The 14,265-nt window shown below is 49.1% G+C and overlaps 1 protein-coding gene across 5 annotated transcripts in view; it reads left to right on the forward strand.

Moving 5' to 3' along the window:
* The first annotated feature begins 17 nt into the window (after positions 1–17).
* ZNF592 (zinc finger protein 592) overlaps positions 18–14,265 on the forward strand; it is a 51,411-nt gene continuing 37,163 nt past the window's right edge. For 4 of the 5 annotated variants that reach the window (XM_049614198.1, XM_049614199.1, XM_049614200.1 and 1 more), the window contains exon 1: positions 9,288–9,654. In XM_049614198.1, coding sequence (XP_049470155.1) covers positions 9,554–9,654 — 101 coding nt within the window. In that variant the 5' untranslated portion in view covers positions 9,288–9,553. Of the gene's footprint in view, positions 4,836–9,287; positions 9,655–14,265 lie in introns of those variants that run through there. The other variant, XM_049614197.1, reaches the window with a different exon arrangement.

The raw sequence follows: 14,265 nt of genomic DNA on the forward strand, positions 1-14,265 counted from the left end.
AACGTTCAGGGGGGGAGAACAAATCTGCCATAATTTCATTCCTCGTGATAGATGGCTGAAATGAGAGGGAGGGGGGGGGGGGGTGATTCTTTTCCAGTGTAAGTCAGAGTGTGTTTCCTCTCCCCACGTCCTCCCGAAACCTTCCTTCCAAGCGCAAGAGTCAGCCCTTGCCGTGGGCCCTCCGTGGTCTGCCTCCTCCCCCGTCTCCTCTGGCTCCCTCTACTCTGGTGTGGGCTCCTTGCCTGCGCCAGGCACTTTCCTGCTTCAGGGCCTTTCCACCTGCTCTTCTGTCTGCCCCAAACCTCTTCTCCCCACTGTTCACCTGGCTTTTGCTCTCTCACTTTTTTCAGAATTGAAAATGCAGTTACTCTGATTTCTGATTTCAGTTGAGGAGCTCCTGTTGAGGAAGCTTGTAGGGCCCCTTGACATCATGCATCTGCCTGTCAGTGTCTGTGTGTCTCCATCCTGTGGAATGTCAGCACCTCGTGCACAGGGACCTGGCACATAGCAGGTGCACAGTTACTATTACGGAATGAGTACGTGTGCGTGCGTGAGCACAGTGTGTGTGTGTGTGTGTGTGTGTGTGTGTGTGTGTGTGGTGGAAACGGAGCGGGAAAGGACGGTGTGGCTAGAAGCTGGAGGGAAAGAACGGGCGTGGATGGTGTGGAGAGTGGGGATGCTCTCGGCGGGGACGTTGATTAGAGACTTGATTCAGGTTGAGCGGTCTCTGCAATCTTCTCTCTTACTGCTGCGTTGAAGGGGAAGGCCGTGATTTGGTGGTTTGAGGCAGGTGCAGAAGCACCTGGTGAAATATAAAGTCAGTCGACTTGGCCTCGGCCTAGCACGTGAACGTTGTCAAAAGCCTGGCCCGAGGCTGGAGCTGTGGTAGGCTAGAGGAAACCACATGAGGCTGTTGAGAAAAGTGAGTGACCTGAGGAAAGCGGTGTTTGGGGAAGACTGGTCTTCGGGAGACACGCGGGACGACCGTTGGGAGCGTCTGAGGGGGTGAGGAAAGAGGCGACAAGGGTAAGGATGTGGAGCAGATGACCTCAGGGAGACGTGGCCATGGCAGGATGCTCCCCAGCTTCTGTGTGGCTGCCCTGACAAGGGCGTCCAGCACTCCCGGCTTGGTAGAGCTCAAAGTATTGTCCGTGGCTTCAGATGAGTTTTGGAAGCAGGTGGTTAGTGTAAGTAGGAGAGAGGGGAAGGGAAGGGTCCTCCTTAGGTTCAGGAGGTCGATGGGCCTGGTGGTGTGAGGTCGTATCCTGCACCGGGCCTGCGCTCACAGGCTGTGACTCGGGACTGGAGCCTTTCTTCTCTTCCTGCTCTGCTGTCTGAGAGCGGCTGTCCGTACTCCTGGCTTTTCTTCCGAAACTACACACATACCAGAGGAGTATCTGAAATCCATTTGTTCGATCACCTTCTTTCAAGTTCATTTTCTGTCTCCATAGTTTTATCTGTTTCTCAAAACAAATTGTCTTTGACTCACAAACCCATTTGGATTGAATTAATTGACTGGAAATACTTATTTCTAAATGGTTTCTGTTTCATTAGGCCTCTAGCCTGTTTTTAAAAAGGCTTTTGCCAAGATGAGATCAGTGGAGGAGTGATTTTGGTATCATCAGCTTCTCTGTGATCTTTTGGTACAAGTTATGTTTTGAGATTGGCGTTTCTGATGTGTTCATTCCTAGAATAAGTATTTGAGTGCCTGCTATGTGCCAGGCACTATCTTAGGCCCTGGGAAACAAACAAAAATCTTACCTTCATGGGGCTCATATTCTAGTGTGTGTCGGCTTATAGATAACAAGTAAAAATAAAGTATGAGAGAGGGTGAAAAGTCTTATGGAGAAAAACAAAGCAGGGATGGAGGTTTGGGTGTGGAGGCAGATTTTCTGTTTTAAATACAGAAGTCAGGGACGTCTCACTGATAAAAAGACACCTGAGCAGAGATCTGCAGGAGTGGGAGAGAGGACCATGCAGATATCTGAGGGAGGAGCAAGCAGGGTAGAGAGAAAAACAAGAGACAAAGTCCTTGAAGCCCCAGAAAGCTTGAGGGGTTTCAGGATGAGCAGCAAGGAGGGCAGTGTGGCTGGGGCCGGAGTGGGGTGGGGAAAGTATGGGAGAGGAGGCCTGAGTGGTCCTACTGGGCTTGTAAATCCTACTGGGGACCTGAATGAGATGGGAGGCCTGGAGTAGCTGTGCAGAGCCACGGCGGACTCCCCCTTCTTTCTGGAAGCGTCACCCTGGCTGCCAGTATTGAGGCCGGGGGGCTTCTGCAGTGGCTCTTGGCTAAGAGTGGGTGTTGGGGGTCTGAATCATCTGGAAGCCTCTCTTGGGCCAGCTTCTAGTCCATCTGGGACTCTGGGGTCACCTGGAGCACATGTGCCATTTCTAGGACTCACGTGAGGCCGGTGCCATTGTTCTGTAACCACCGGGTAGCTGTCACAGCTTCAGGTTCCTGGGCTCACTCCACTGCTACGTAGTCCATTTCCAGGTGGGCCCAGAAGTCTGGACCATGCTTTGGTCCACAGACCATGGCTCTCAGCCCCAGAAACACCTGTCACCCTGTGGTGGTTTTAAAAAATGCCTGGCCCCGCCCCTAAAGCTTCTGATTCAGTTGGCCTGATGTGGGCTTTAGGATTAGCAGTGCTCCCAAGGTGTTTCTAATGTGCATCCAGACCCAGAATCACTCCTTTAAGGATATTTAAATAAGCCTTGTCCCTGGTACTTGATGGAGACATTGGAACGGGTAACTGTGAGTGAGAGACTCGAGCCCCTCTGGGACGGAGGGCCGGTCCCCTTGCCAGGAACAACAAAAATCTTTCACAGTAATAAAAACTCCTCGGTTTATGTACTTTATCTCATTTCATTACCTTACCTCTCTGGCCTCGGTTTCCTTGCTTGTAGAGTCAGTGGCTTAAATTTAATGGTCTTCTGGAGTCTCTCTGGCTCTGGCAGTTCCTAATCTTTCAGGTGTCGGACGACCCTCTAATGAGAACGATGTTCTAGGACACTGTTTCTGATCTGGGTCTTACAACACCCTCAGGTGCGCCATAGTTACGGCAAGGGTCGCAGCGAATGTCTCGACGGCAGGTTGAAGGGAGACGTGCGCCATCTCCAGTGGCACCCTGGGAAGAGAGGGCGATGGGAAACGTGAACGTGAAATCCGACCTCCCAGTTCAGAGTTCCGGTGGAAGGACAGCTTGGCCCTTGGGGGGCGGACGGGAGCCTGAGCGTTTTTCTTGGCTCTGCCACTCACTGGAGGGTTCCTTGTGAAGTGGGAATCATGGTTTCTAAACTGTAAAGCTTCTGTAAATCCAAGGGTCGTAGGGTGACTGGGGTGGGGTGGAGGGGGCAGCCAGCCTGGGTCAGTGAAGCCTGATGCTGGGGTTTGCCGGCCTCTCTCTGTAGCCAACTGTGTCCCTGGCTACAGGGGACAGTTTGAGTAACCTGATGGAACCCAGTGGCTGCAGGCTAAGGTTAACCTGGAGTGAATGACCGGGCACGTTGACGGGGGCACCCCGGAGCTAACTTGCTTGGGACATCTTGTGTAAAACACCCACCTACCCGGCGCCCCGGTCTCTGACCTTTGTCCTCATTGGGGTAGCGCAGTGTCTGCTTCTCAGTTTACGTTTTGAACTGTGATGTTCCAATAAGAAAAAGAAAGTTCAGGGGGGAAAGTTTTTGTTTCCCTTCTGTAGAATTGAGACAGTGCGTTTCCCTCCTTTCCCTTCTAAATTTTTCCATTAATATTGTCTCTATCTCTCTTTAGAATCCCAAGTAAATGCTAGCCTTTCAAAGTTAAGACAGAAATGAAGTCAAGCGAGAGAATGCAGAATTAAGAGTGCACGTGAGCAGAATTTGAAATGTGACTTTTCGTTCTGTCGTTTGTGGGCTCACAGAGCCGAGGGGCCAGTACCCAGTTTCTCCCCGCTGGCCGATTAAACCCACGTTTCAGGGTGTTGTGGCCGAGCGTGAAGGAGTTTCTGAAGTTCTGAGGTGGTTCTGATGCTCGGTGACCGTGAAGATCACCGAGTTTAAAAAAAATGGGTTCTGCCAGCTTTTTGGTATCTTCTGTCATTCTTTCCCCCTGCCCAGTGCTTGCCCTTCCTGCTCCTCCCCCCCTGTGCCGGTCCCCCCCCCCCCCCCCCACGTATCTGCTGCGGTCCCTCTGCCCACTCCTGGGCCCTCTTCTTCCGCTCCAGCAGGCCTCCTGAGCTGTGTGGAGGGGTAGCCGGCCTTCCCTTCCCTTGTCTCTGTCCCCTGTGTGTGCTTCCAAGCAGCCTGACATTTGCGGATCCAGCAGCCTGCTGGGGCACTCTGACGTTGTGGCATAATACTTAACAAACACATGCATTTGCTGTGTTGAAGGCAGTGTTGTAAGAACTTTACAAATGTTAACTCACTGAGTCCCTACAACAGTTTCCCATTTTACATATGGGGAAACTGGGACACAGATGTGAGCAAACCTCCGTAGGTCAAATGGCTAGTGAGCGTGGCTGAGGTTGGAACCCGGGCAGAGTCTGTGCTCTGAACCACCACATCATGGCCGGGGAGGGCAGATGGTCTGGGGCCCGCAGAAGTTTTATCTTTGAGTATGGGGCTTTGAGTTTACGTTTGGAGAGTTTTCTCAGGGTCTGACCTAGACTTTTATTATTGTGATTAGCACCTTAACTTAGACATTTGCCGTCAGGCCTATTAAAAAACATCTTCTTTTGTTTCTTTCCTTAGGTAGTGTTTGGAAACCATGTGCCTAGGCAGATGTTATGCCTTTCTCCATAACTCCACACTCCCAGCAACGCTCACCACACCCTTGTTTTGAGAACCTCTCTGAGGTATGATGTCTAGGCTGACCTGAGCTGGCCTTGAAGAGACACAAGCGACGTCTTTATGTTCCTCGGTGTTGTGTTTTGTTTTCTAAACTGTGGCCAGATATACGTAAAGACACTGACCATCTTAACCATTTTTCAGTGCACCATTCGGTAGCCTCCAGTACGTTCACGATGGTACAGCCATCACCACCCTCCAGAATCTTTCATCATCCCGGAATGAAACCCTGTACCCGCGAAACACTAACTCCCTGTCCTCTCTCCCCTCAACCCCTGGTACGCACTGTCGTACTTCCTGCCTTCATGACCTTGACTACTCTAGGGAGCCTGGATTCCTAGGCGAAATCATACGCTATTTGTCCTTTTACGCCTGGCTGTTTTCACTTAGCATGATGTCCTCAGGGTTCATCCATGCTGTAGCATGTGTCAGAACTTTAAGCCTTTTTAAGGCTGAATAATATTCCATTGCCTGTTTATATCACATTTGGTTTACCCATTCATCTATTGATGGACACGGTTGCTTTCATTTTCTGGGTATCGTGAACAATGCTGCTGTGAACGTGGGTATAAAGATTACTCCTTGAGACCCTGCGTTCAGTTCTTTTAGGTATATACCCAGAGGTGGAGATGCTAAATCGCATGGTAATTCTACGTTTAATTTTTCATTAGGAACCACCGTATTGTTTTCCTTAGCGGCTGCACCCTTTTTTTATTCCTACCGGCAACGCACAAGGGTTCCAACTTCTCCACGCCCTCGCCGACCCTTGTCCTTTCCTTCTTTTTTAAAATAATGGCCATCCTAGTGGGTGTGACATTGGTGGTTATCTAGCTGGACTCACAGGGTCCACTAGGCAAGGGTCTGGCCCTGAGAGGGCAAAAGTATACACACATAGAGAAAATAACGGATAAACGTCCATGTGATCCTCGCCCACGTCCAGGAGTTGTTTGTGGCAAATCTTGTTTCACTCATAAAAACCCTCCCTGCCCTTTCCTCCTGCTCTGTGTCATTTCGAGACAAATCCCAGATATCACATCATTCTGTCTGTAAATATTTTATTACGTGTCTTAAAAAGATAAGGAATTTTAATATTCCATTTTGTCTGGTGGTAGAAAGGCACACAGAGGTGTTTCTTTAGATACCTGTTCTCTGCTGTCCCCTTGGAATGTCAGGGGCACATACAGCAGGCACACCGTTGGGCACCCGGGTGTCGGATCTGTTGCCATATTGCCTTGTTGGTAAAAAGCTGCCTTGGCTGGTGCCTCGCTTTCCTGAAGAAGGCTGACTGTCCTTGGTCTGAGGAGCCATGGTGAAAGAGCCCACCCGGTCTCTGTTGAGAGGGGAAGGAGAGAAGAGGGAGGAAGAAGGTGTGTGTGTGTGTGTGTGTGTGTGTGTGTGTGTGTGTGTGTGAGAGAGAGAGAGAGAGAGAGAGAGAGAGAGAGAGAAGGGAACCACAGAGATACCCCAAGAGTAATAGCATGTTCCTTGCTCCCACCTCCTCACCCCTGCCCCCTGAAAACCTTTTGGTTTTGGAATCTCTGGGACCTCACTTTGCTTGTGGTAGATGAGACCCAGAATATACACAGAGCCCCCAAACACGAGGGTGCCAGAAATGAGGAAAAAGTAATCCTGCGGAATGGCCACGTTTTCTTGGCTGGGGCCCTTTTGTTCAGGGAGTGGAGGCTTGGTTCCCAACAGGTCTGAGGCTACCAGCTCTTTGTTTAATTTTGGGCGTCCCTACTACTAGGAGATGATGCTTTTACAAAACTCAGTGGGAGGGACTCCTTGAGGAGGAGGCCGTGTGATCAAGGAGGAGTCCTGTCCCTCTTGCTTCTTAGTCTCTGTTCTGTTCCTTTCTAACAAAATGCAGTGGCCAGTTAGTGCTGAGATCTGTTTGCAAGTAATGAAAGGGAAAGGGGGTGCAGGTTACAGAGTATCAGTTTTTGTCTCAGTTCTCAGCTCCGTTTAAACTTTGTTTTTGTCTATACCTAGTTTCCATTTCTATCATCTCAGTGAGCTGTGGGGTGCTGCCTAATCCCAACTCCCTCCAGTTTTATCCCCTCTTTTTATCTTAAAAAAAAAAAAAAAAAACCACAGTTTTTTTGAGATAAGATTCACACGCCATGCAATTCACCCATTTATTTATTTATTAAAAAAAATTTTTTTTTAATGTTTGTATTTATTTTTGAGACAGAGAGAGACAGAGCATGAGCAGGGGAGGGGCAGAGAGAGAGGGAGACACAGAATCTGAAGCAGGCTCCAGGCTCCGAGCTGTCAGCACAGAGCCCGACGCGGGGCTCGAACTCACACACCGCGAGATCATGACCTGAGCTGAAGTCGGATGCTCAACCGACTGAGCCACCCAGGCACCCCATGCAATTCACCCATTTAAAGCACACAACTGAATGATATTTAGTATATTCACAGAGTTGTATCCCCTTTTCTTAAGACTTAAGTCTACCCTGTGCCCTGCCCAGAGGTAGCCCTCCGTTTCTACTGATGTCACACTGTTTCCATCCTCAAGATGAGTGACCTTATTGTGGGGATGTTGGCCAGTAGACCCCTTCCACCGATTCAGCATTTTCACTTAATCAGCCACGTAGGAGCCCAGGGTTCATGGCCACGTGCTACTCTGGGCAGACCCCTTCCCACTGGCAAGGCCCCACCAACCGCTCAAGGTCTCTCTGTTTATGAAGGAATTTTAAAAAGTGAAACACAAATAACGTGGCAAACTTGCCAACTTCTCGACTAGTAATAAACCTGCTTAGGATTCCACGGCTCTCCTTGAGCAATGTGAGTTCTGGACGGATGAGCCTGTCACATCGTCCCCCCTTTCTAATGGTGGATTACCTTCCAGTAAAGACACTGGAGCTTAAAAAGAGACAATGAAGACATGAGCAATTATGCAATGTGTCAGGCGGTGGGAAGGGCTTTGAAGAAAAGACAAGTAAAGGACAGAGATTGATGGTGTGACCGTGAGGGTGGGGACTGGGACGTTACATACACTGGTCACAGGAGGCTTCTGACAAAAGGACATTTGAGTCAAGACTGGACGGAAGTGAGCAGTGAGCCCCTCAAGATCCGAGGGGAAGGGCAGTCCTAGCAGAGGGAACAGTAGACTAAAAGGCTCTGAGCAGGGGTGTGTTTGAGGAACAGGGCAGAGGCCTGTGTGTGCCCGAGCCAACTGGGTGACAGAGACAGGTGTGGGAGACGGGGCACTTAGACCCTCCTGGCCACGGAGGCTGCGGTGATGGCCGGAGCTCGCTCTGTGTGAGATGGGACCGTGTCGAAGGGGTTCAAGGACAGGAGGAATGTGATCTGATGGGTGTTTTTTTTGGGTTTTTTTTTTTTTTTTTTTAATGTTTAGTTTTGAGAGAGAGTGCATGCGCCAGCAGGGGAGGGGCAGAGAGAGAGGGAGACAGAGGATCTGAAGCGGGCTCTGTGCTGACAGCAGTGAGCCTGATGTGGGGTTCGAACTCACGAACCCTGAGATCATGACCTGAGCTGAAGTCAGATGCTTCACTGACTGAGCCACCCAGGCGCCCCTGGTGGGTGTTTCTAGAGCAGCAATCTGGCTGGAGGCAGGAAACGGTTGCATTTGGAGATGTTTTGAAGGAACATTTGACGGGATTTGCTCTTGGATTGGTTGCAGGGTCTGGTGGTGAGAGGACTCACGGATGCCCAACCTGAGCCACGGGAAATTGAGAGTTAGACTCTGGACATATTATCTTTGACATGCCTCTCCAAGGAGAAACCCAAACCTTGAATTGAGGGGATATTGGTTTAATAATTTAGTGAGTGCCTGTTGAGGGGCTTATAAGACAGCGGAAGAGGGAATATTTACTGAAATAACTACAGCAAAAGTAAATTGTGCCCTCAAAGGAGTGAGGGACACAGAGGGGAGCCCAGGGGAGCGCACTGAGGTGACCCCACTCAGACAGAGTCCCTCTCCCTTCCTTGCCAGTGGGAAAGCAGTGCCCTTGTTGGCCTTCCGTGGCACCCCAGTTTCGTGGCAGCCGGGCTTTCCAGTGGGTCGTGTGTGGGGGCACTCAAGAGCAGGGTCTGGGCTTTCCCTTTGTGTCCTCAGTGCCAGGCACCATTCCTGGCATTGGGTCAATGTTTGGTGCGTGAACTTCTCCTTCTCTCCTCCCTCCCTTCTTTTCTTTTCTTTTCTTTTCTTTTCTTTCTTTCCTTTCAAGATTTTATTTTTTTTTTCTTTCTTTTTTTTTTTTTTTTAAATTTTTTTTTCAACGTTTTTTATTTATTTTTGGGACAGAGAGAGACAGAGCATGAACGGGGGAGGGGCAGAGAGAGAGGGAGACACCGAATCGGAAACAGGCTCCAGGCTCCGAGCCGTCAGCCCAGAGCCCGACGCGGGGCTCGAACTCACGGACCGCGAGATCGTGACCTGGCTGAAGTCGGACGCTTAACCGACTGCGCCACCCAGGCGCCCCTCAAGATTTTATTTTTAAGCAATCCGTACACCCAACCTGGGGCTCAGCTCACAGCCCCGAGGTGGAGAGTCGCCTGCTCCACCGAGCCAGCTGGGCGCCCTGAGCTTTTCCTTTCGGAGCCCAGGTTGTCCACGTAAAGATGAAGAGGGTGGACGAGGCCAGGGCGCTGGAGTCAACCGGGAGGCTTCACAAACACGCGGGGATCCCTCCCAGACTTGCTGAGTCGCAGTCTCCTAGTAGGAGCCTGGGACTCTGTGTTAAAGTCACTCCCCATGTTATTCTTTTGCAGTCAGTCCAGGAGGAATCTGCAGACGTGTATTTGGAAGCCACTGGACCAGATCATTTCTGAGGTCCCCTTCAGCTCTAACATCCTGTGAGTCCTGTTAGAATGTTTGCGATATGACTCTGTCCCCAGGAAGTGGGAGTTTTGCTTGGGCGGAAGGGCCTGGAGGGGGAGGGGAAGCTGCCTCGGGGCAGGGCCAGCGGGCTTTGGGGAGGCGCTGAGGACCTGTCCTGGGCCGGAGTGAGCAGTGACAGCTTGCTTGTCCCTGCGGACCAGCTGTGTTGGGGTCTCAGAAATAGAGGTGAAGGACATGACCCTAGCTCTGGAGAGGCTTAGAGACCGATGAGTAAACCCAGGACCCCATCCCGCTGCGGGAAGTGCCGCCATGGCGGAAGGGGGGCGGAGGAGGAGGAGGAGGAGGGCAGAGGTCTGGAGTCACAGCTCTCAGAGGAGGCGGGCAGAGGAGGGGCTCCTGGGGCAGAGCAGTGCTCAGGCACTGTCTGGGGCCAGTGCGGTGGGCCATCAGGTATTCTGTCGTCGGGAGGGAGTCTGCGAGAACCACCCTGGGAAGTGGCTGGAGAGGTGGGCGCAGACCAGATGGGAGCGGGCTCTCCCTCTGGGCGGAGGCTTGGAGCTCTCTCCTGCAGGTGACCGGCACCGTGAGCAGGACGTCTCTGTGATCAGATAGATGTTTCACAGCAACCGCTGTGGTGGAGTGTGCGTTGAAGGGGGCTAAGACCAGATGAAGAAGACGACAAGTGAAAAGCTTTGCCATTTCGCCTGGGTCCACCGTCCGCTGGCACCTGCTTTCTTTTACTGCTGAGCATCTCTTTGGGCTGTGCTTTGCTGATGATTCAAATACCAGGTGTCTCGTGAAATGAGACACTGGCTACTGACTGACTCAGAACATCTGTGCCTTGGGATCGCTGAGACCCGTGTTCGGGAGGGCAGTGACAGGTCTATGGTAGAGAGTCACTGGTCCACTTTAGGAGCTAAGTTTTGTGTAGAAATCCAATAGTTGTAGGGGACTCAGAGATCCTTCGAGTTAGTTTAATTTTACATCATAAACTGAAGCCTGCCTGAGATCTCCTCCTGGGTGACTGTGACGGGATAGGGGTGAAAGCCCTTCTCATGCTTCCCAGTTTGTTCCTCTTTTAGCTCTCCTGTTCCCGGCCTGGGGCTTCATTCTGGGTCCGGGAACGTGGGACCTTTCCCAGGTCATTAGATTTCACTGAGTTCCCTTCTCTACCTCCCATGGGCTCAGTGTCTTTCTCTCATCACCGTTTAACCTGAGTCCAGACTAAAGCTTCTGACAACCCCAGGAGCAGCAGCTCGCTCGCTCGCTCGTTCTCTTTCCCCTTGCCCAGCTTCCTTTCCTGCGACAGAACTTCCCCCGTCTGGCAACCAGCTCAGGTACCTTCTGGTCTCAGCCTGTCCTGAGTAAGCGTGGCCGCACGCACTTTCTCTGTGCATCAGACAGCTTGGATTAGTCTTTGCTCCGTTTCCTCTGGAATACTCCTTCTAAAGTAGAAAGCTGAGGGTAACTTCCACTTACCCCTTTGTAAACTCTAAACCATTATAACAGTGATTGAACACAGATTATATCAGCATGTAAGCCACATTCAGTCATGTGGAAGCAGGATAAAGAGTTTACCCACAGGTTGGAAAACATACACACATCCATCCTTCTAGACATCATCCGACAAGCGGTGGCAAATTCGAGGAAACTGAATTTGTGGTTCCCAGTCCAATGTTCCTTGAATCTTGCTGCCTTTAACTTTCATTGTATAAATCTGGAACATGTTATTTGCTTCCTTGGCTCATTAAACGATATACTGACTAGAGATCCAATTTTTCTTTTCTTTTTTTTTTTTAAGTTTGTTTATTTATTTTGAGAGAGACAAAGAGAGAGAGAGAGAGTGTGTGTGTGTGTGTGTGTGTCAGTAGGGGAGGGGCAGAGAGAGAGAATCCCACGCAGGGCTCCTCTCTGTCAGCGCAGAGCCCAACCCCGGGACCTGATCTCACGAAGTGTGAGATCATGATCTGAGCCGAAACCAAGAGTTGGAGGCCCAACCGACTGAGCCACACAGGTGTCCCGAGATCCAATTTTTCGTAATGCTTTTGGAGTGCCTCTGCCCCCTGGGTGTCCTGTTTCTGAACTTTTATTAATCTACCATTACTGAACTTAGTGTTGTTAAAAGAAACAGATGACCAAGTTTAATGTTAATTTGAAATTCAAAAGCGTCGGTGCTGAGGGAAAGGAAGCTCATAGGTTTAGTGACGATCCCTTCTTCTTAGTTCCTCAGAGCCTTTTTTTTTTTTTTTTTTTAAATTTCTAGATCCAAATAAGTGTGGATGTTACTACATGTATATATTTTACCTGTAACAACTTCAGTATGTTTCTGACTAGTGGGCAGTTATTTCTTGTCTGTCTATATCTTTTATTTCAAACTTCAGAATGCTTCTCTCTAGTATTTGTGAAAGAGAGAGAGAGAGCACAAGTGAGTGAAGGGCAGAGAGAGAGAGAGAGAGAGAGAGAGAGAAGTGGGGCTCACCCGATGTGGGGCTCGAACTCATGAACTGTGAGATCATGACCTGAGCGGAAATCAGATGCTTAACTGACTGAGCCACCCAGGTGCCCCTCTCCTCTGTAGTATCTTAAGGTTTGATGAACAAATCTGTATGTGACTTATCCTCCCCCTTTCCCCAAACCTTCGTCTCTCCAGAATTAAAGAGTTCTAATCTGTAAGCTCTTACTAGAAGGCTCCTCTATCTACTTGATAACTTCGTTCTTGTTTCTTAGGACCTTTTCCGACTCTGGTATGCCTTTCTTAAGAAAGGGAACCACAACTGAACAGCACATGGAGCTGTGGACACCGGGCGGTTCTGAAAAAGGGCGAGATCACAAGTTGTGTGTTGTTCCCAGTATTCTTTCTAATAAAGCCCCATGTTTTCTGGGCATTTGGTGAGAAAACATGCAACGTGGTGTCTTCAGGGAATAGTCTGAGCTGATGGCCAAGCCTCTTTATCGAACTGCTTAGCTTAGAACCCATTATTCTAAAAGTGTCATTAAGGTTGCATTTTCCTAAATGTCCCTTCACCAAATTGGCCTCCAGTGATGCTCCTTTGCCATAATTTCACCCATTCATACAGCCTCCTGAGAACTTGTTGTCTTTTAATTTTGATTTTGATTTCTGGAACAGTTTTAAGGGTATTTACAATCTTGAAGGTTTCACTTTATTGCTTCACAATGTATTTATTGAGTACCTAATGGAGAATGCAGTGATTAATGAGACAGGCCTCTTCCCTCCTGAAGCTTATAGCCTAATATTCTGCTAGATCGTTGGTTCCCAAAGCATTTTGAATATGAGACCTCCTTTTTATTTCTTTTAGGTTTATTTATTTGTTTTGAGAGAGGGAGAGAGACAGGGAGAGAGAGAATCCCAAGCAGGCTCCACACCATCAGTACAGAGCCCGATGCTGGGGCTTGAACTCACAAACTGTGAGATCATGATCTGAGCTGAAATCAAGACTTGGATGCTTAACTGAGCCATCCAGGTGCCCTAAGACCTCCTTTAGAAATTTTTAAAAATGTTTATTTATTTATTTTGAGAGAGAGAGAGAGAGAGAGAGAGAGAGAGAGCAAGCACGGGCATGAGCAGGGGAGGGTCAGAGGGAAAGGAGAGAGAGAGAGAATCCCAAGCACACTTCACCATCAGCGCAGAGCCTGATGGAGGGCTCGATCCCATGAACTGTGAGCTCATGACCTGAACTGAAATCAAGAGTTGCATGCTTAACTGACTGAGCTCCCCAGGCGCTGCACTGAGATGTCCTTTTTCTTTGTTTTTTTTTCTTCTTCTTTTTTTCATGAAATTTATTGTCAAATTGGTTTCCATACAACACCCAGTGCTCATCCCAACAGGTGCCTTCCTCAATGCCCATCACCCACTTTCCCCTCCCTCCCACCCCCTACCGACCCTCAGTTTATTCTCAGTTTTTAAGAGTCTCTTATGGTTTGCCTCCTTCCCTCTCTGTAACTTTTTCTTTCCCCCTTCCCCTCCCCGCTGGTCCTCTGCTGAGTTTTTCAGAATCCACGTATGAGTGAAAACATATGGTGTCTGTCTTTCTCTGCCTGACTTATTTCACTCAGCATAATACCTTCCAGTTCCATCCACATTGCTGCAAATAGCCAGATTTCATTTCTTTCTCATTGCCACATAGTATTCCATTGTGTATATAAACCACAATTTCTTTATCCACTCGTCAGTTGACGGACATCTAGGATCCTTCTGTAATTTGGCTATTGTTGAAAGTGCTGCTATAAACACTAGGGTACAAGTGCCCCTGTCCATCAGCACTCCTGTATCCCTTGGGTAAATTCCTAGCAGTGCTACTGCTGGGTCATAGGGTAGGTCTATTTTTAATTTGAGACCTCCTTTTTAAATTAATTTTTTCAGGGCTCCTTGGTGGCTTAGTTCAGCATCTGATTCTTGATTTTGGCTCATGGTTCATGAGATCAAGGCCCATGTTGAGCTCTGTGCTGATAATGTGGAGCCTGCTTGGGAATTTCTCTCTCTCTCTCTCTCAAAATAAATAAATGAAGTTAAATTAATTTTTTACAGACCCTCATTCAGTAGTAGTGTTTTATTTTATTTTATTTTATTTTATTTTATTTTATTTTATTTTATTTTATTTTATTTT

The sequence above is a fragment of the Panthera uncia genome (assembly GCF_023721935.1).
Source record: "Panthera uncia isolate 11264 chromosome B3 unlocalized genomic scaffold, Puncia_PCG_1.0 HiC_scaffold_2, whole genome shotgun sequence".
In the NCBI taxonomy this organism is placed as follows: Eukaryota; Metazoa; Chordata; class Mammalia; order Carnivora; family Felidae; genus Panthera; species Panthera uncia.